Source organism: Atractosteus spatula, chromosome 21, assembly GCF_055471065.1.
Source record: "Atractosteus spatula isolate fAtrSpa1 chromosome 21, fAtrSpa1.hap1, whole genome shotgun sequence".
In the NCBI taxonomy this organism is placed as follows: domain Eukaryota; kingdom Metazoa; phylum Chordata; class Actinopteri; order Semionotiformes; family Lepisosteidae; genus Atractosteus; species Atractosteus spatula.
Genome location: NC_142726.1, coordinates 17,488,499 through 17,507,676, shown reverse-complemented (window position 1 = coordinate 17,507,676; position 19,178 = coordinate 17,488,499). Strand labels below are relative to the sequence as shown.

The following is a 19,178-nucleotide window of genomic DNA, read 5'->3' as shown; positions in this document are numbered from 1 at the left end:
AGTGCAAGTACAATTGTTAGTTTTCCGTGCATCCGTTAATATAATCAGATCAGTTCGCATTGTGTTTGAGGTTGTCAACACGTGTGAAAACAGGCTCGCTGTCTATAGACAGACTTTCAAGTCTACAGAAGTGATTGAGTTATATCTTAAGCCCCTGTACACCACTGGCAGTTATTTATGCTTTTTTTTAAATAAACTGCAGTTTTTATTGTCTCTTCTTATAGCTGCAATTGCTCAGCATTTAAAAGTACTCCTTTGGTCCTCTCGTGGTATTTGAGCTCTTGTGGGCGATGATCGCCTTCGCCGCGATGCAGGTGGGAGAGTGGTCACTCTGGAGCCGGCGGGCCCTGCGCGGCCTGGTCAGCTGCGTCTCTCCGGCCGAGTCGCCTGGACAGCTGGCGGCGACCTGCGTGCCTCAGCGCTGGCCCTAGCCTCGAATTATTTCTCATTTTGTTTGCGAGAGTTTCAATAAAAAAAATAAGACGCGGTGACGTGCATTTGTTTCGCAAAAAAAAAATACCTGTGGTAACCATTTTGAACCCGTTAGCAACCGACACCTGTCAAGTTGAGACCGGCGCACATGCAGCGGGCACCGTGAGCGACCCGTCCCATCAGAGGGTCCTCAGGCTCATAGAGTTACAGGTTTTACACCGGAAACAAACCTCTTTACTTTTAAAAAAAATCTTACTTTATTTCTCACGTATTTCTTGTCCATTTGCACACCCGAGAGCTGCACGGTTAGGGTTGTGTCTGGAAAAGGAAAGCGGTCAGACACCAGTGTAACTCGCAGGTCGCTGTCAGCAGACCGGAGGCTGCAGTGGGGTCTGCCCTTTACTATCGAGACATCTCCAGCCAGCGGGGCTCCCGGGGCTGGCGAGCGTGTGGGAGAGAACTACAGCCGCGCATCCCGTTTAACAGAATACAGAAAAGGTTACAACATTTTAACGATCGGCTTTTCAAATGATGGTTTTAGCCCATTCTCAACAGTAGCCACGGTTAACTCTGGACCGCACACAAGAGCAGTATCTGTGCCAACAGAGAAGCCGAAATCAGGAGGGGCGGAGCGCGCACGGCCCCGGGCCGAGAGTCGGGCTGGACAGCAGCCTGGGGCCCTACGAGCAGCGGGGAGACTGGGCGCCACAGGACAAAGAAGGTCATGAGGGTCGAATGAGAATGACAAATATACACAGTTTGCATAACTTTAAGAATTCGTGTGCCCGCATGTTTTTTTTGTGGGGAAAAAAGTGGGGGGTGTTTATACAGAAGGTAGTTAGTTTCTCTGTGACCATGAAGACGGGGATAAAAGCACAGGCATGCTTTAAGGATGTCAACAAAAGTGAAACCTAAAGGTTCCAGATACACACCTCCCAGTAATATTGATTACCTTTCACTTGCTTTACTTTCTTACAGTCCATCTGCTGATGTGTACAGACTACTGCTGCTTGTTTTCTTTATTGAGAACGTGTATGATTCGAATCGGCTGTATAATTTGACTGGTTGCATCTGCCTACTGTAGATATCGGATAATTATGTTCTGTGATGCAGTTCAGTGTTTTTGAGGAGCAAGATTGTTTCGCTTCTGAAGTGTCGGACATAACTCACATTTGTAAAATGTGTAAAACTACTGTCTGTCCAGACTGCACACTTTTGGTTTATACTGAGGGGTGTATATGAACCCTTATTATCAACGTTTTCTATAGTGAACAATATTGAAATCACTGAGAAACACTGACTTGTATGTGTAGTGTTTTATATTTTACAGTATAGTTTAACGTGCAGCCAGATGTGTAGTTCTGTATCAGAAATAAACATTTCATTTTTTACACATATAACACATATAAGCCCCAAATGTTAGGACTTTTTAAAAGAAAAGAGTTTTTAAAAGAAACTCCTTATCCTATGACGTTCAGCATCTTTAAGATCTGTCGTCATGGTCTTTGAGTGTTTCCTGCCAGGTGCTCTCCTGTTGATGTGTTGTATGTGAGTGTGTGTGTTGTTCTGGATGAGTGAATAAGGCTCCATTGATTTCACACATTGAAAAGTACTTCAGGATAGAATAAACAAACTTTTAAAAAATAGTGTAGTCATTTATTTGTTCCAGCAAAAGGTGATATTTTCTTAAAGAAAATCCAGCTGTTGAGCCGTATCATATAAAATGGTGTAAAACTATCTTTTGCAGCTGAATATTAAAATGGACTTATGTGTCTCTATTGTGCGGCAGTCATAGAGAAAACAGTCTTGTTCTCAGTCATCCTGATTCCAGAAGATGTGGCGCCGCGGTGTAAGACCAAAGGAAAATTCCAAGTCATTGGTTTTTCAATTTTACTTTAAAATGTCTGTACTTTCATAGCCTGAGAGAGGACTGCTGGATTAGCAATTGAAATCTCCCGACTTGTCTCAGTGCTCATTTAGCTATGCTCTCATCTCTGGTGGCACTGTAGTCTCAGTGACAGGTTCACCTCTGGCAGTCGCAAAATTTCATTCTTTCTTCTCGAAGTGTAAGATACTGTTTGCAGAAGAGTAAGATGGTCTGTGTTCTGTTAGCATGACGGTGTCTGCCCAAACGGGTTACTGTGAGGGGGCGAGATAAAAGTCATATTTACATAAAGCTGAGGTATTTTATGCCTCAAAGGCCTCTTGCTGTTTTATTATTATTATGATTGTTAGAAAGTTGCTAAGCCACAGGCAAGTCGAAATTTATTGTCCATCTTTATTTAACATACTTGCTTTGTTCAGTCACTGGGAGCCTTTGCTCTCTAGTGTCTTACCGCTGAAACAGTGACTCTGCAGCGTCGGTGACAGTCGTCCACTCTCCCAGCCCTTTTACTGCCACTGGTTTCCTGCTGTAGTCTCTGTCGTTGTGCTTTGATTCTGCATTTAATCTTTGACGATGAGTGTTAATTTCTTTATAGATGGAAATTACAAATCCATAATAAAATCAAATGTGTTCTGTATTTATATTTTTCTATATTATCTTATGTAGGTAATTACAATTATATTTTGTATTGTTTTAAAAATAATTATGGTTTTAATTTGTCTTCATTGAAATCTTGGGTGTTAATTTTCTTCAGATAGTTAATTTTAATTTTTGAGTGATCTAGTTTAGCAGGTTAGTCTAGGACAATCCTGTCTGGAAGGAAGCATTTAAGTGTCTGAAATAAATATCGAGGAAAACATGCAGGGCTTTCCCAGAGAACTCTTTTTCATTATCATGTCTTCCATTATGCCTGCTAAATGCTTTTCAGTCCCTTTGTAGTACATGTGTTTATGTCATTTTTTGTTTTTAACTTGTGTGTATTTTATATCTTTCTACCAAAGAGCAGATTGTTTGGAAAATGTAATACTTTGAATATTGTTGTTATTGTACATCCATTTTCAACCCTTCAGTCCTGAGGAGGGTCATGACTCTTTATATCTGAATAAAGTAGTGTCAGTGCTCAGAGAGAGCACTATCTTTCACACTAAATGTTCTGCCTTAGTTTACTTTTTTATACTTTATTTAATCCCAGTATGTTTAATACTTAAAAAATCTGGCTTCTTGTACTGTCAATGGGTAACACATTCCACTGTGACAATAAAAGTGTCGGCCTTCTAGTGTGTTAGGAGGTGAGGGTATAAAGCCTTATACCCAACAAGAGCATCCTGTAGTCAAGCATTGCTGTTGTAAAGGAAATGAACGTACTCTGTAAACATGACAGGTTCTTGATTAATTCAAGTACAAATTGATCAGTTGGGCTTTCTGTTCACTTTTGAAGAGTATTATTGATTTTAAATTGCTGAATATTCAGACTTCAGCTCTTCTCAATGCAAAATACCTGAAATAAAGTACATACTAAAGGGAAATTTGGGTTTGTATGTTAAATCTGAATATTTTAATTATTATACGTTATTAATATTAATGAATGTTATTATATTGTAATACATGTAATTATTTTGAGAACTGTGGTGTAAAATATCAGTTTGTACCAAAATGTTTGAAATATGAATGTATAAAAATAAGAAACATTTTAGGTGATTTAAAAACCTTTAATTTTAAATTGGCTTTTTTCTACTTTGCATTTGAGCTTAGAATGTTAGTTTTAGAAAATAAAGGATGCTAATGTAAGTTCTGTATGTTTTTAAATTTATTTTTTCTTGACCTTAGGGGTCTTTTACTCAGTAGTTATGAACTAAATAGAAAATGACAGGTACTGTGAATAATTTTCATGAGATCACCTACATATCACTCTGAGGGTCTGAATTTGTAAGTGAAATTTGAAATTTGTAAGTGTTTCTTCAGGACTTTGAAGAACTTGTGCTTTCTAATATTATAATATTTATATAGCTCATATTTCATGTGTTTCTGTGTAGAGCAGGTATTTTATGACATATTAAGCATGTACAGGTGAAGGCACATGTATTGGCTGCATGTAGAACTGGGTTATTCACTGATTTGTTAAGGGTAGTAAACATTTTTGTTATACTCAGCTCTGATTTAAGCTTAGTGACAGGTCTGTTTTTATTCAAGACTCTTTCTGTCTAAGTGGTGGGACTTTGTATGTTCTAATAAATCAAATTGCTGATCCAGTTTTGTTTATCTGTAATTCTGCACTGGGAAGTCACGAGGTGCCCTGGGATTGTGGATTTTTAATTGTAATAGTACCACATGACATTTGAATAGTGAATAGATGGGGAGCAAATCTTTATTCTTCTACCAGCCACATCCTAGCTCCTATTTTCTGCAATTTCCCTCACGGGATCAAGAAAGTATCTATGTATTTTAGACCTTAACCTGTAAACCTCTGAATCTGTCTACACTGATGACAGGGCAGGAATATTTTTCGTTGGAAAAAATCAGCTTGAAAACCATAAGAGTGATTTTAAAAAAGTGCTTACTTTTTTGGCAAATAATTATCACCCTTCTGAGTTGGTTACTGTTGCATCTAGACTTGATGCACACAAATAGTGAATTTCTTTGCTGGATTCTCAATTGTCAATTACAATTTCCATTAAATAATATTTTTAAGAATAAGTTTAAAAAAGAACAACTTGGAAGAAAAGGGAAGGAAAAACTGGATTTGGATTTGGTGCTGGAACAATAGCACCAATGTGCCACGTTTTTTTCCCTGCAGGCTGTCGGTCTTGGCAGATTCACACAGGCCAGTCGTTATTAATGACTGGTGCGATAAAAAGAAATAGCAGTGGAAGTGACGGAAGATGTTTTCCCTTTTCTAATTAATTCCAAAATACCACTGTCCTTCTCCTTCTCTTTATTTGGTACCTTGCCTTTTTGTAGCTGTAAATCAGATTCCATTGCTCATCTTTTCTGCTGGGGGGGAGGGGGTGTATGACAGAACTTTCCACTAACCTTAAGGACTCAGAACAGTTTACAGTACAGTCAGCTGGCATGTAAGCATGTCTTCAGCAGGACGTCTTTAGAGTACATCGATGGAAGATGAAAAGGAAAGGCCAGGAAAGCACTGTTGCTGAGGGGTTAAGAAGTGAAAAGGGTCAAGCAACTAATGTATGAAATTTTAAACAAGGCTGATTTTGGGGTGAATTGATTGTAAGTAACGTGTGTGCAGTTGATATGTAAGATTTTAAGTAGTGTGTGCATGGTTGTTGAACATGGAGAGTGATTGCTGGTATCTGTGCTGAGTTGTGAGAAGCAGACCTTTCACCCAACCACGTTTTTCATACATGTATGATCCTGCAAACCTGCATAGCTGTGCAGTAAGCTGAGGTTTCAAACTCCAGACTTTGTGCTTATGGTGACGGGGCCTTTTGTTGTTACTTTCCTTAACACAGCCTAAATCTGTCAGTCTCTGAGTCTCTGAACTGTGCAGTAGTTTTCAGTCATATTAAACACATGGGTCATTTTTAATGGCATTTCTGATGGAGTACTGTTAAATTCAAAGTTTTTCCTATTGTTTATGGTAAGATGCTTCTACACAAAGGATATGATATGAATTATTTTTTACATCTTGCAACACTATTGCTGGGAGTGTGTAGGTTCAGAACAGATGAACAGTCTGACCGTTTCACAGACTGTGCTCTCAGTGGGCTTTGTAAGACACCAGTAGGGTTATTTATTGTGTAGAATACTACCAGGCAAACAGTGTGGGCTGCTACGGCTTTCAGCAATCTGTGAACATAATCGGTTTGTGTCTATGCTGTGAAAGAGGGCATAAGGAGGACTGAGAGATGACAGTAGTGCTCTGGAAGGAAGTGTTGTACTGTTGGTATTCCAACGTATGCTTCAGAATTATTACTATTAATCGTTGATGTTATTATTTGTCATTTATTTTCAGAGCCTGTTGCTTCCTGATGAGAGCACAGCAGTGCTGTCAGTCAGCTGGGGCTGCCTATGTGGGGACCCTCACACTCCCTGGTTAGTGGGGGGGAGTTAATTAGCAAGGCCAGGTGGCAGAAGCACAAACACTTAAGCCTGTGCTGAGCGTGCTCTGTAGGGCACACACCTACCACAGGTGTGCCGGTGTAGACGGGAGCCTCACCTGAGACAGGGAGGCCATTAATTGCATACCTGTTGGGAGCTGCCCTGACAGTTGTGGAGGAGAGCAATCCGTAGCATTGCTGTGCCTACATGTTTCTGATTTACTGGAACAGGGAGCTCTGGAGTTTTACACTAGGTGTCAGCCACTTGAAAAATGTTAACCCGGAGGCAACATTAGTCATCTGCCTGGTAATTCCCATAGCAGCTTGGTGATGACCTGTATATGCATAATGATAACATCACCATTACTTATTTTATTCATGCTGTTATTGCCTGTTTGTAAAGGCTTGCGGTACGTTTTCAACTTCAGGTAGGGTTCCTGTAGTTGTGCTCATAATAGTTATGAATTTTCATAATTTTCTTTATATGATTGGTGCACATTTCAAATATTAAGTAAGATTTTTAATAGTGAATTATAAGTATAGTTTGATGCAGTACTAAACGTGACTAAAGAAAAGTGTCACTTGCTTGTTTTCCTCACTAACATCAAGTTATATAGTTTTGGTAGATGGTTTCTTTTGTGAAGTTACTTTATTTCCAGGTACACTAGTTTGGAATGGGGAACTCGCTGCTTTATTGAGCTGGGTTTTAAGACCAACAGAGGAAAAGTGTCACTATATTCATGCATGCCTACAGGAAACAACAGGTTAGATGGTTTGAGTGAGAAAGGATTGATAGGTGTTGTCTGAAACTGTGCTTATTGGGTCAAAGAGGAGCAGACAGAGGGACTTGGCAACAGGCCCAGGCTCTTAAACAACATCCAAGTCATCAAATTTGCCCAGGCACGCCATGTGCTGCTCAGATGGCAGTGGAATTTAAGAAGAGGTGAGTGCACAGCTCCCTGCAGTCTCAGGAGCAGCCGGGAGCAACACTGCTGCAAGTCTGCCTTGTTCTACAGCTCGTTTTCCCCTTCATCAGTGCTTCTACCCGTCTGAACACTCGTCCTCATGCGTCCATTCCTGCTCAGGTTTGGCAAGTAGGCTGTAAAGTTTTTTTTAAGGAACTGAGTAATCTGTCTCTCTCTAAGTACGGTCATATACGTTGCCTATAGATATTTGACTTTACGGCATCTAACTGTCCGTTTCAAAGCCTTGCCAGTCATGGGAAAGACTGAAATTACATCGCTCTCATGGTCGACTATTTTGGGCTCTCGGTGGGACTGCCAGAAGGGAGACGGCAGGGTTTTGAATTTTATTAAATAAGGGCTAAGAAGGTCTCTTCAAAGTGGTTTGAGTAACAGACTGTCACACCAGTGCAGGAGGAGGAAGAATGCTGTGTGCCACATCACCAGGTGAGCGTGCGGGAAGGGGAGCGGTGCGGGCGTCGGAGGCGAGTGCGCCCTGAAGGGCGATGAGAGCAGAAACGCAGAGAACGCGGTGTGATCCTGCCCAGAAGGAGTTTAGTTGTTGGAGAGCTGGGTGCAGTGCTTTAAACCAGAACTCTGTTTGAATTAAGTTACATTCTCTGAATGGCACTCATATAAATGTGAAAGACATGTTTTTTGTTTCACTTCCGTTGTTTTCCTCAGCATGTGCTTTTAGGCACTGCTTTCAAGGTGCTCTGCAGAGGGGGCAGTAAGTGTGCTTTATGTTCTCTGTGTGACAGTGCAACATGAAACAGGTGTTTGTTTTTGGTAGACTTTTGTCAAGGTGAAGTGATTGACCTTTGTGCCAGAAGTAGAGCCGAAAGAGGCTGTATTGATTAATCGGCACTTTATTTTAAGAAACATATTTACTTGGCAAGATTGCATTTCTTCATTTAACCAGTTATTGACCATAATGGCACTCAAAACATAGCAAAATGCGAAAAAATAAGAATTAGCAATATACAGTATAGAGATTATTTTTTTACTTCTTCTACCAAAATTAATCCTTATATTTGAGTAATCCGTACATCTCATTGGTGTGTCCGTCCACTTCTTAGCTCGGTAGTTCTGTTAGAAAATGAGAGATGCGTTTGTTTCCTTAGAGTTAAGCTTGAGAAGCTATGTGTGGCATTTGTCTGGTTTAAATTTAGTGTAACTGAAGCTACTGCTGGCTGCACTGTATCAACATGACAGGGATGTGTTGCACTGGCGAAGAAGTCACCAGATTCTCAGATCAGGTTCATTAGAATATTTTCATTAAAATTGTGCTTAATTGTCTTTATTCAATTAAAATTGTTTAATTTTCATTAAAACATACTTTTAATCTCTTATACAAAGCTGCTAAAGGCTATTCTTTGACTTTGTGGTATTCATTTTATTTGTGTTTGAAAGTGACCAGAAAATGTTGAATCACTTACCTTCTGCTCTTTGGTAGCGATAAAACATTATTTAAATAAAGTTAAATTAAAAGATTATTTCCGTCGTAATGAGGGAACTCTCTCATGGCCTCTGTGAAAAGGGACTACAGACACACAAGGACGTATCAGTTTTTAGAAGCACTGGTTTGTGTTGGTGCTTCTTAAAAAGAGCGAAGAGATCACAGGACAAGGAAACTTTAGTGTGTTTTTGTGTCTGTGATGAGAGAAAGTAATTTGTGTTGTAGTTGTTCCTAGATGCCTGTACCTCTAAGTGTCAGATCTTGTTGTTACTTGCCCAAGCTTAGGTCACTCTTTGTTAGAAAATGCAATTATTCATTTCTGAACCTCCATCAAGTGTGTTAACATTTCCATGTCTGTGGTAAAGGGACGTCGTCACCGCCGAAGATAATGGTTCCGAATGTTGAACTGTCATCCAGTGTCCTGCCCACCTGACACCTCGTTCATCTCTCTGTACCCGGAACATTTATCGTGTGTCTGGCCTTCAGGAGCCATTTCTACTCTCCTCTCAGAAGAGTGTCTTCTGTCACTCATTTTCAGGCACGGTTGCACAAATTGAATTCATCTCATGACTGCCGTTGTGTAATTAACTGCTTTTCAGCAGGGCTAAAATACTGGCTGGCAGTTAGCTGTTCCAGTTGAAACAGCCTTGTGAGTGAAAGTGTGACTCACAACAGGAGCAGATAAAAAGCTGCGCAGCACGAGAACAAAGCCCTTGAGGGAGGGGATGGCACGTGCAGCCCTGCCTTCTGCCTCGGTGTTGCTCTGCACTACCTGCTCTTTCAGCAGTCTTGCCGTTCCTGTCCAGGCAGGGCCGAAGAGATAGCTGGGTCCACTCGAGATATCGCCCTCCATCAAAGGGGATTTTGATCATTTCAGTTCGGTGGAAGAACTGTGTTGTCCACCTTGCAGACAGTCTAAGTATGATATGCTTATTCAGTGAAAAAGAGCTTTAGTTTCAGTTAACATAATTAAAACTGTACCAACTGTGCTTTTCAAACACTTTTTTAGACAAATTATCTTTAACAGAATAATCTACTGTTTATCAGCTCTTTTGCAGCTATCCTTAACAGATTTTGCCTCCATGTTTGTTGGTAAAGCATAATTAAAATAATTTCCTAAATATGTGAAAATTGAGATGTTTTTTTGCAGATACTTTTTTCCCAGTGGACTGGAAGGTGCAGTTTGCCTGGCCGCCTTGTGGATGTTCTCAGTAAACGTGAGCGTGAATAAACCAGCTTGCTCAGGACGTGTAAATGATACATTTCTGGACCTGCTGTCCTGCTGTACGTGTCTTTGAATTCCGTCTGCACCACAAGCAGTTCTGACCCCCTCACCAATAGGAGGCTGGCTCTCCCTGCACCCTGCTCTTACCCAGACCTCTCTTTGCATGTCAGTTTTGATATTTTGGCTATACATTTGGGTTGGGTTACGCCGAGTCATATATCTCTTCTTTTTCATCTTAAGGGTTGTATCTGTCTGCTGTTTAGCTTAGGCAGATGTAGAGTAAACCATGGCAGATGTTTAAATGTCACTTGGCATGCTCACGCAGTAACCCCGAATGTTATGTATGCCTGGAGGTTATTGCAGGCTCTTGCTGCCCCCTTGGATTCTGTGAAGCACTGAGCTTGTTGTGTGAGAATAACTGGGATTGGAGACAAATTAACCAAATTCACATTGTTTTCTGATGAGTGAAGGAGCCTCTTTCTTTGTGTTAGGAGTAGAGGATGTGTCAGTTTTGCAGCTAATGACTGGTGTAGCCAATTGTTGAGTCATGTGACTCAGAGATTCTTTCATTCATGACAATAGAAATAAAGGTGTTTGCACCATCATAATAATAATCATTGTAACAACAATCACCACGGAAATGAAAGTTTTACTGTGCAAATCCTTGCACCTTAGCTATGGTTTAGGTTGGTTTCTTTCTAGTCGATTCAATTGCATCTAACAGGTCTGTCCAGAGACATTCAAAACATTCATTACATTTTTGGGAAATGCACAAGAATTGAGAAACTCTTGTCTGTCCTGTTGCTTGTTAAGTTTACTATATTAAATAAATATAATATTATACTATAATAAAACAACATTTTTATAAGTCAATTAGCTGTTTTTGTGTCTTGTTGGCCTGGTGCTATTTTCCTCAGACAGTGACTCTTATTAATCACTACTATTAATCACTGAACATTACTTAAATTGATTACTTCGTTTGCAACCACGGCATTATGTGCATTAATAATATTATTATCTGTTTATGGATATTTATTATGGAAAGTTTATTTATCATTTACAAATATGTATATACTGTATGTATTGGATTATCACACATAGGTAGAGTTCTGACATTCTTGAAATACAATATATATTTTTCCTTTACTTTCTGAAATGTATATCGTGTTTTATGTGTCTATGTATATATTGTATGTTTGTATGTGCAGCTCACCAAGTCATACTCCTTGTAAGTGAAAACTTACTTGGCCAATAAAGTGATCTATCTAAATTTGTTGTATTCTGTCCATATTTGATTAAAGTCTGATATAGAATAGAGCCTTAAAGTTAATAATTAGTGAAATATAGTTCTCCAGAATACTTATTCTTGAAAAGAAAGAGAAACTGTTCACAGGGTCACTGTCTGGCGTATTATCCCCTAATGTTGTCCCAGCATGCAGTCACTAATTGGGCAGCTTTTTTTAGAAGCTGAACATATGCTAATGATGGCTTAGGTGGCGCTTCAGTTGTCGACGTCAGCAGGTGATTTGTGATATAACACAACCTATATCACTGCAGGAAGTACTGATTAATCATGGCCACATCCATCGATTGCTTACCCAAAGTTAATTCTGTATTGCAAAAATTACAAGGACCTTTTTGTCCTTTGTTCCAAACAAGTCAAATATTTGAAATAAATAGGCTTTGCTCCTAGTAATGTGGCTGATAATGATACTAACATCTTAAAAATAAAAGATGTTAAATAGGGCATTTAGCTGCAGGAAGAGGGAAGCACTGTTTCTCTTAAATTCTGATTCGCTGTCGGCTTCTCTAAAATGTCAGCTTCCCTCAGAGGATAATTACTGTTTCAGTTCTTTTTCTCTCTTCAGCCTTGTCCTGAAACTTGATTGATATGTACAGTGTTCTGTGCATCCTTTGAAGATGTATTGTTAGAGGCGTATTTTAACAGTTGAGAAGAGAGAAAACGCAACATTTCTGAAGAAGGCTTCACAGCCGAAACGTTGTGTTTTCTCTCTTCTCTTTTCAGCAGGGAATAAACCTATTACTTGTTCCTTTGCAGACTACACATGCTGACGCGGCTACCCACCTGAAATATTTTAACAGTTGATACCCTGGCTTTTCCCAAGAAGTGGCTTGATGATGTACTTGGATCAATTAGCTGCTAGCAACCCAAGCTTGAAGCTGTGTCGGTCGAATGGGCTCCTTTGCCGTGTTCTGTAGTTTTTAATGGTGCTAAAGATGTGCGTTTGTAACATCATGTAGCAGACGTTTGTAAACTAGACCAGGTTCTGTATTTAGAAAGCAGGGCACTTTGCCAGCAATTCTTGGAAAGACCTAAAGCAACTTTACCATGATGAACATTCAATTCAGATAGAAACACTCTGAGCAAGCTTTCCTCGGTTGTTGCTTTTTTTAATAATTAGATTTCTTTTTAGAAACACTGAAGCTTTATTTTCTCTCTTGTGTTGTCTGGTTAGCTACTTTTGTTAGCTGAACTGCAGAGTGATGTCCTGTCCAGCTGGATTTTCCATATACAGTCGGAGCAGGAGGTTCTTGCTTCATACTTGGAGCTAGTATTTTGCCACATCCTGAACAGGCTGTGCGATGCTTCCCTATGCCAGGCCTGCTCCTGTTCGAGAGCAGACAGGCTGCTGGTCTGAGGGCTGCCGGATGAAATAGAAAGGGGAAACGAGCTTCAGCACAAAAGCCATTAAAAGGGAAGTGTAAGAAGAGCTCTTTTAATCTGCCAGTCCTCCAGAAAAGCCTGGCTAGGGTTACCTTGATCTTTTTCAAAAAAGCATATTAAGTTTGTTCCCTGCTTCTGCAGGTTGTTTGCAAAGGATAGAGGGAGAGGAAGAAACTAAATTGGCATGTACAGAGCCACAGTCAATCTGAATCTCCTAGTTCTAGGCAACAGCTCTATTTAGATGGCAAAGGAAGACAAGGTGCTAATTGCTCATTTTTTTCCTGTTTCTTGCTTCGGGAGGGAATATAATGTATGTGATGTGGATGTTGAAAGAATCAGAGCAAACCTCAGCGACCAGTTTATGTAACAGGTGGAGAGTTCTGACACAGATTTCCTTATTGAGGAGCTTGAATCCTAGGTGCTTTATCTGGCTGCAAGAAGCCTCTGGTGACGTGGAGTCTGACATAGACGCCGTGGCCTGTGTCATCGGGCCAAGCCGAATTACTCTGTAGCTCCTCACACACCCAGCCTTGCTTCACTCTGGTGTGTCATTAACTGGCCTTAGCCATTGAGGACTGTTACCCATGTTGCGATTTCCCACTATTATTAGCTTAAGAATGGGAAAGCCTATTAAAGTTCTTTATTTAACTGGATGTGCTGTCTGCTGTGTAGGTACTTCAGTAATCAATGACGCTTATGGTTAAGTCTTTGGCTGTTTGTCAGACTATTTTTGAGATGTCGTGGCCTTTCGATGCTGAACTTTCACAAGTAGTCATGATTAATATTGTTTTTCACCAGTATTGTTATGTTCATTGGTGGTATTTGTTTCATTCTTGCTATTTTATTTGGCACATAAGACCTATTGTGATTGTTGTTAGAGATCATTATGATGCTGAATTTATTTGGCTAAGTATTTGTTTTAAAACCTCTTTGCTCCAGCACAGGACCTGATCTAGATGTGAGGCTGATGTCCGTTCTGACCTTGCTGACCAGAGCCTCGCCAGGCTAGGCGACAGGGCGGCATTTTTTGACCAGACAAGATATGCTCACGCCCCCCAGGCCCTCCACTCAGAGCAGGTGTCTGCTCCAGCCTCCCAGGGTGTTTTCCCACTTGGCCTCAGAGCTGAAATTCAAGGCTGGTGTCACATATCAGGCAAATCGGAGTAGGGTAGAGGAGGGAGGGAGTGGCCGATTGGAGAGCCTTAAGACTTGGGACAACTCCCCGGGCTCTAAAAGGACAGCAGCCTCATGTGCATTTATGTCCAGTTTCACATCTTCCTAATTTTCCTCAGTTACCCAGCCAGCTTTAGTGACCCCTTCATAGTTGGTGTAAAATGAAAATGGCTTAGCCATTTCAAAGCAGTCCTTCAGGTAAATTAATTAATATATTATTATTTTATCTATATAAAAAGCTAGAACTAAAAACTTTTATCTATTAAAAAGCTAGGACACTGTACACAGTGATAAAAAAAGAAAAGAAGGAAAAGGAAAAATTAACATAACATACAGGTTCATACAGATAGAATGTAGGGCAGTCAGACAGGCCCTAGTGAAAAGGTGAGTTTGAGGTTTTGATTTGAAGAGAGTCGAAGTCTATGTCTCCGACAGAGTCTGGGAATGGACATTCCATAATAATGGAGCAGCGACAAAAAAAGCAGGTCACTGAAAGTCTGAGATTTATTCCCAGGTACAGTGAGCAAAGGACAAACCTCAACTGAACAGAGCCTAAGGGAGGAGGTGTAAATGTGAAGGAGTTCAGAGATGTGTGATGGAGACAAGCTTTATAAAGCCTTACATGGTGCCACGTCTCAGTTCTCCACATGCTTCTTTTTTTTGGACCTATTGGTGTCCTTTGGAAAGCTGCCCTCGATTGTTGCCTTGTGACTGAAGAGACTGTCCTCCAGTGAGGGAATAAAGAGGAGGCTGTGGTGTCCTGTCTGCTACATATTCCATCCCCTCTTCTGTCCATTTACTCTGCTAAATCATGCAAGTGAATCATTGCTTATGATGGGGAAATTAATTAATGTCGAGCCTGACAAAAAAATGAATTTCCTGAAAAACAACAGACAGATTGTTTTTTTCTTTTTTTCTAGGCTTTAATTAAAGAGGATCATTAATAAAGGGAACATGCTTGATGGCTGCTGTTATTAATTGATCTGTAATTTAGAGCACAGTGAACTGGAGGAAGCTCATGGGACATTTAAGTGTTTTTATTACCAATAAATAGGCTGTTTGTTTTGCTTCATGAGCAGCTTTTCATTTAGGCTACCTCATGGTTTTGCCTTTTGTTTTTCTTCATTTAATTTATTTTGTTTAATTGGTTCTGCATTAGGTAGTGAAAAGGGGAGTCTGGAGCATTCTAATTTTTCTCTTTTCAAAGTGACATTTAAATTATACAGTGGGTGAACCACTTAGCAAATAATTGTGTTTGTGCTGCTGGCCGCCATAGAAGGAGTGAGTATTCTGTTTTTGTCCTAAAGATGTTTGTACACTGTACTTTACAGAGTACCATACAGAATGAATGGATGATTTTTTATGCTATTGGTTGTTTAGCTTAAATCTTGCGTATACTGTATTTATCATTTTAAATTATAAATTTGTTGTTTTGGTTAAATATTACCGATTAAACATTGGTTGTTTTGATTAAATCTGACATAAATTTATCATTTTAAAACCCCATTCTGTCCTGTTTGTTTCTTGTGGGTCAGAATAACAATATTGTGTTAGTGTTAGTTGAGTATTGAATTATTGTTAAGTAATACTCATAAGTGTTCATAAGGGTGGATGTTCTGGCATCTGATAGCTGCTGCACAAATGCATCACAGAAGTACGTGGCTTCTTACTGGATGGTGTGGTGGTTGTCCTTTTTCAAGTTTGATGGGATGTAATAATGGCAGTGTTCTGAAAAGCATCTGTCTTATTTTAGGCTGAAATCCACATTGTTTTGCAGGTCTGCCATGGACTTTGGTGACTACTTAAGTCATGGTCCTGACACAATACCTGTCATTTGTTATTCCAATCTATAGCTGATGGGAGATGCAGATGTTCCTGACATGCTCATTTTTTGTCTTTAAAAAACGTTCTTGCTGGGGTGACACAGACAGACCACAGTCTCCTCGGTTAATCGGTTACTCTGAGGGACACTTCTGCTATATGTGTCCACTTAGTGGCTAAACAGTATCAGCTGGCCTGGTGTGAGAGCTCCACTTCACAGACAGATCCGCAGGGGCTAAAGTAGAACAACAGAGTACACGCTCCCAGTATAAACCAATGCAACGTTAATAAATCCTTTTCCATTGCAGCAATTGTATTCAAATGTTTAGTTGTTATCGCCAGTTAGTCTTGAGTGTAGAGTGCAGAATACTGATTTTGTAGTGCCTACTTCCTTCATGATTATATGTAATTTTGTGAAGCATTGCATGCACGTCTAACATAATACAACGTGAATGGGTTTGAACATTTACAGACCAGAACTGTGTAATTGATGCCGTTGTTGCGTAATTGTGTTTTTATCCGAAAACATGGAAGTTATGAATGAGGAATGGGGTGGGGGGAGATTGTAAGCTCTTGTCTGAAAAACACTTCCTCTGTTTTTGTTTGACATACGCTAGTGGAGGACATGGCAATGACTCGATGTGCCCTTCACAAAGCAGAGCAGGTTCAGTGCTGTCCATGCTGTGCAGAGGGAGTGACAGCGCTGGTAGGCCACTGGCGTCTTGTCTTTTTACCCGGTGTGTCCCGTGTTCAGGACAGCGTGTGGGCGGCAGGCTGTGCGAGCTGCGTTATTAATAGCACAGCGCCAAGGCAGTGTTGACAGCCACGAGAACACACAGTTGTGTGAATTTGTTTCCTGAGTGCCTTTGTTCACCAGTCCTCCTGCTGAATGAAAGCACGCCGTCCAGTGCTCGGTCTCGCATCCTTTATGGGGAAATCTTTATTTCACTTTAGTACGGCTTTTATTGTGGTTGTAGTTCAGCAGGTGCACTGGCAATTGTTGCAGCCTGTTTGCAAACTGTGGCCTTTATCCATTTAAAGTTCACCTGATAATTCACTCCTAAGTGAGCCTGATAAAAGTTGTAATTCTTTTTGCTTCATCCCGTCACCTTGCTGGCGCTGCTTGGATTTTTAAATGGAATTTGGAAAAGGGCTGTTATGAGACAATCTGGTGACTTTTATTGATTTTTAATTTGCTTGAATGCAAATTTCAAAGAAAATTCACTATAATATTTCTCCATTACTGTTTTATTGACTTTTTTATAATGGATATTTGAGAAGTGCTTTGGCTCTTGTTTTATCTCTCTGATTGTACACTCGGTATTATTTCGTGTGCTTTTCATCTTAATCAAATAATGGTATGTGTTCAAATTAGTTCTCAAACTCTTGCAGGGTACTTTATAATAATCCCCTTCATTTACGTTGAATCCAAGGTGCATTTTAGTTCACTTTTGTAGTCATTATAATGACTAATCAGTAGTTTAAGTATTACTATTTTAATGTGCAATCTTGTGCTCTGTGTCATATTATAAATCAATTTTTTCTCAGAATTGTACTCTGCTGTTCCCTTGATATGCTGTTTTTTCTTCCTTTCATCCCCCCCTTAGATCTCGAAACAGATGACAGTACATCTTTCTACATCTTCAACGTCGACCAGCCCCAGTCTGTGGTCAACCAGCCCATCGGGATCCCTCGTCATGGCCTGCAGTCTCACTCTCCTGTTATTTCGCCGCCACCTCGGCTGCAGGCACACAAGAACTATGACCCCAGCTGTGACGTCCAGGGCACCAAGTACAGCCCCATGACCGGACCCAAAGCCTTCGAGTGCCCGAGCATTCAGATAACCTCCATTTCTCCCAATTGCCACCAAGGCATTGAGGCAAATGCAGTTGAACTTCAAGCTAACGGCCCGGAGAGTGATTACCATGATAGAACTTTATCAAGGGACCATCTCTATCTTCCTCTTGACCACTCTTACAGGGATTCTTCCTTAAGCCCCAGCCCTGCCAGCAGCATTTCTTCCAGGAGCTGGTTCTCGGACGCTTCCTCGTGTGAGTCCTTCTCCCACGTGTATGATGATGTTGACTCGGAGCTCAACGAAGCGGCCGCCCGCTTCACACTGGGCTCCCCGCTGGCCTCGCCTGGCGGCTCCCCCAGGGCTTGTGCCGGGGATGAGCCCTGGCAGCCCCATTACACTTTCACCCACTCGCTGTCCCCCAGGCAGTCCCCCTGCCACTCCCCCCGAACCAGTATCACAGACGAGAACTGGCTGAGTCCAAGGCCAGCTTCTAGGCCCTCTTCCCGGCCCACCTCGCCATGTGGGAAGAGGCGCCACTCCAGCGCCGATATCTGCTACCCCAGCTCCCTGTCACCCCACCACTCCCCCAGTCCGTCCCCCGGCCACTCCCCTCGCGGCAGTGTGACCGAGGACACGTGGATAAGCAGCCCCTCCCTGCACAACGCGGCAGGGCTCAGCCCAGGCGTCTCGTCCTTCCAGTGCTGCCCCTCAGAGGCAGACATTCCCTCCAAAACCAGGAAGACCTCTCAGGATCAGACAGCGATATTGCCAGGGAAGGGGGAGCACTGCCTGGAAGAGCCAGGAAGCATGTCTCCCTCTCTGGAATCCCCTGTGGACGACCCTACTCACAGTCTGAAGAAGGACGGGCCAGGAGAGCAGTTCCTTTCCGTCCCTTCACCCTTCACTTGGAACAAACCAAAACCAGGCCATACACCCATTTTTCGGTAAGTGAACCTTTTCGGTGTGGTTTCACATTTTTTAAAATATTCATAATTTATTCCAGGGTGACTAGTGTTCAGAACCTCAACTTTCCACATTGCATGACTCAGCCTGATGTTTTTTAGCAAACTCTTTCAAAACTCCCACTGAGAATTTTGCATTTCCATGTGCAGTGCTCCAGTAAGTTCATTTTAAAATAAGGGGTGGGGCTCCCAGAGCTTACTCAAAAGTACCTTGAATTATCACTACAACTAGAAAACACTTATGACGCATTAATCACTCGCTAGTTAATAAATTACTAATATTAAACTCAGTTTTTATAACTTAATTGTAAGTCATATTCATATTCTTTGACAAGATTTTGAATGTGTGGAAATAATCAGCCTTTCTACCTTCTAGCCCAATAAACGCAGATTTTAAGGGAAAGCTATTGGAACGCTACAGTTCTAGTCTGCAAAAACCTAACTAACTCTCATCCTGGAAATGTATAATCTGCGATCATGCTGACTCAGTACCTTCCTTCTAACATAGGAAATTGCATAAGTTCCATATAATTCACCATAAAGCAGTTGTTTTTCAGTGTTCATAACTCAAATTTCATCATCAGTAAATTTTGTGGTTCAAAGTGCTTTTTCTGTCAATTGGTCAAGCAGGCACATTTTTTATCTGGCAAAAACATGCTGTACACCACAAAGAGGATTTGGAGGGTGATAATAAATAAATGTCTACTGGTAAAATAA

General features: G+C 40.9%; 1 protein-coding gene and 1 long non-coding RNA gene across 7 annotated transcripts in view; both read left to right on the top strand.

Moving 5' to 3' along the window:
• Positions 1–19,178, top strand: part of nfatc3a (nuclear factor of activated T cells 3a) — a 62,629-nt gene that overhangs the window by 1,127 nt on the left and 42,324 nt on the right. For 2 of the 6 annotated variants that reach the window (XM_088939113.1, XM_088939109.1), the window contains exons 1-2: positions 15,473–16,407; positions 17,309–18,443. In XM_088939113.1, coding sequence (XP_088795239.1) covers positions 16,242–16,407; positions 17,309–18,443 — 1,301 coding nt within the window. In that variant the 5' untranslated portion in view covers positions 15,473–16,241. Of the gene's footprint in view, positions 1–7,354; positions 7,785–15,472; positions 16,439–17,308; positions 18,444–19,178 lie in introns of those variants that run through there. The other 4 variants (XM_088939111.1, XM_088939114.1, XM_088939110.1 and 1 more) reach the window with 4 other exon arrangements.
• Positions 9,665–11,290, top strand: LOC148817364 (uncharacterized). Its single transcript, XR_016094623.1, has 2 exons — positions 9,665–9,715; positions 9,947–11,290. It is a non-coding gene; the product is annotated as an uncharacterized LOC148817364 (long non-coding RNA).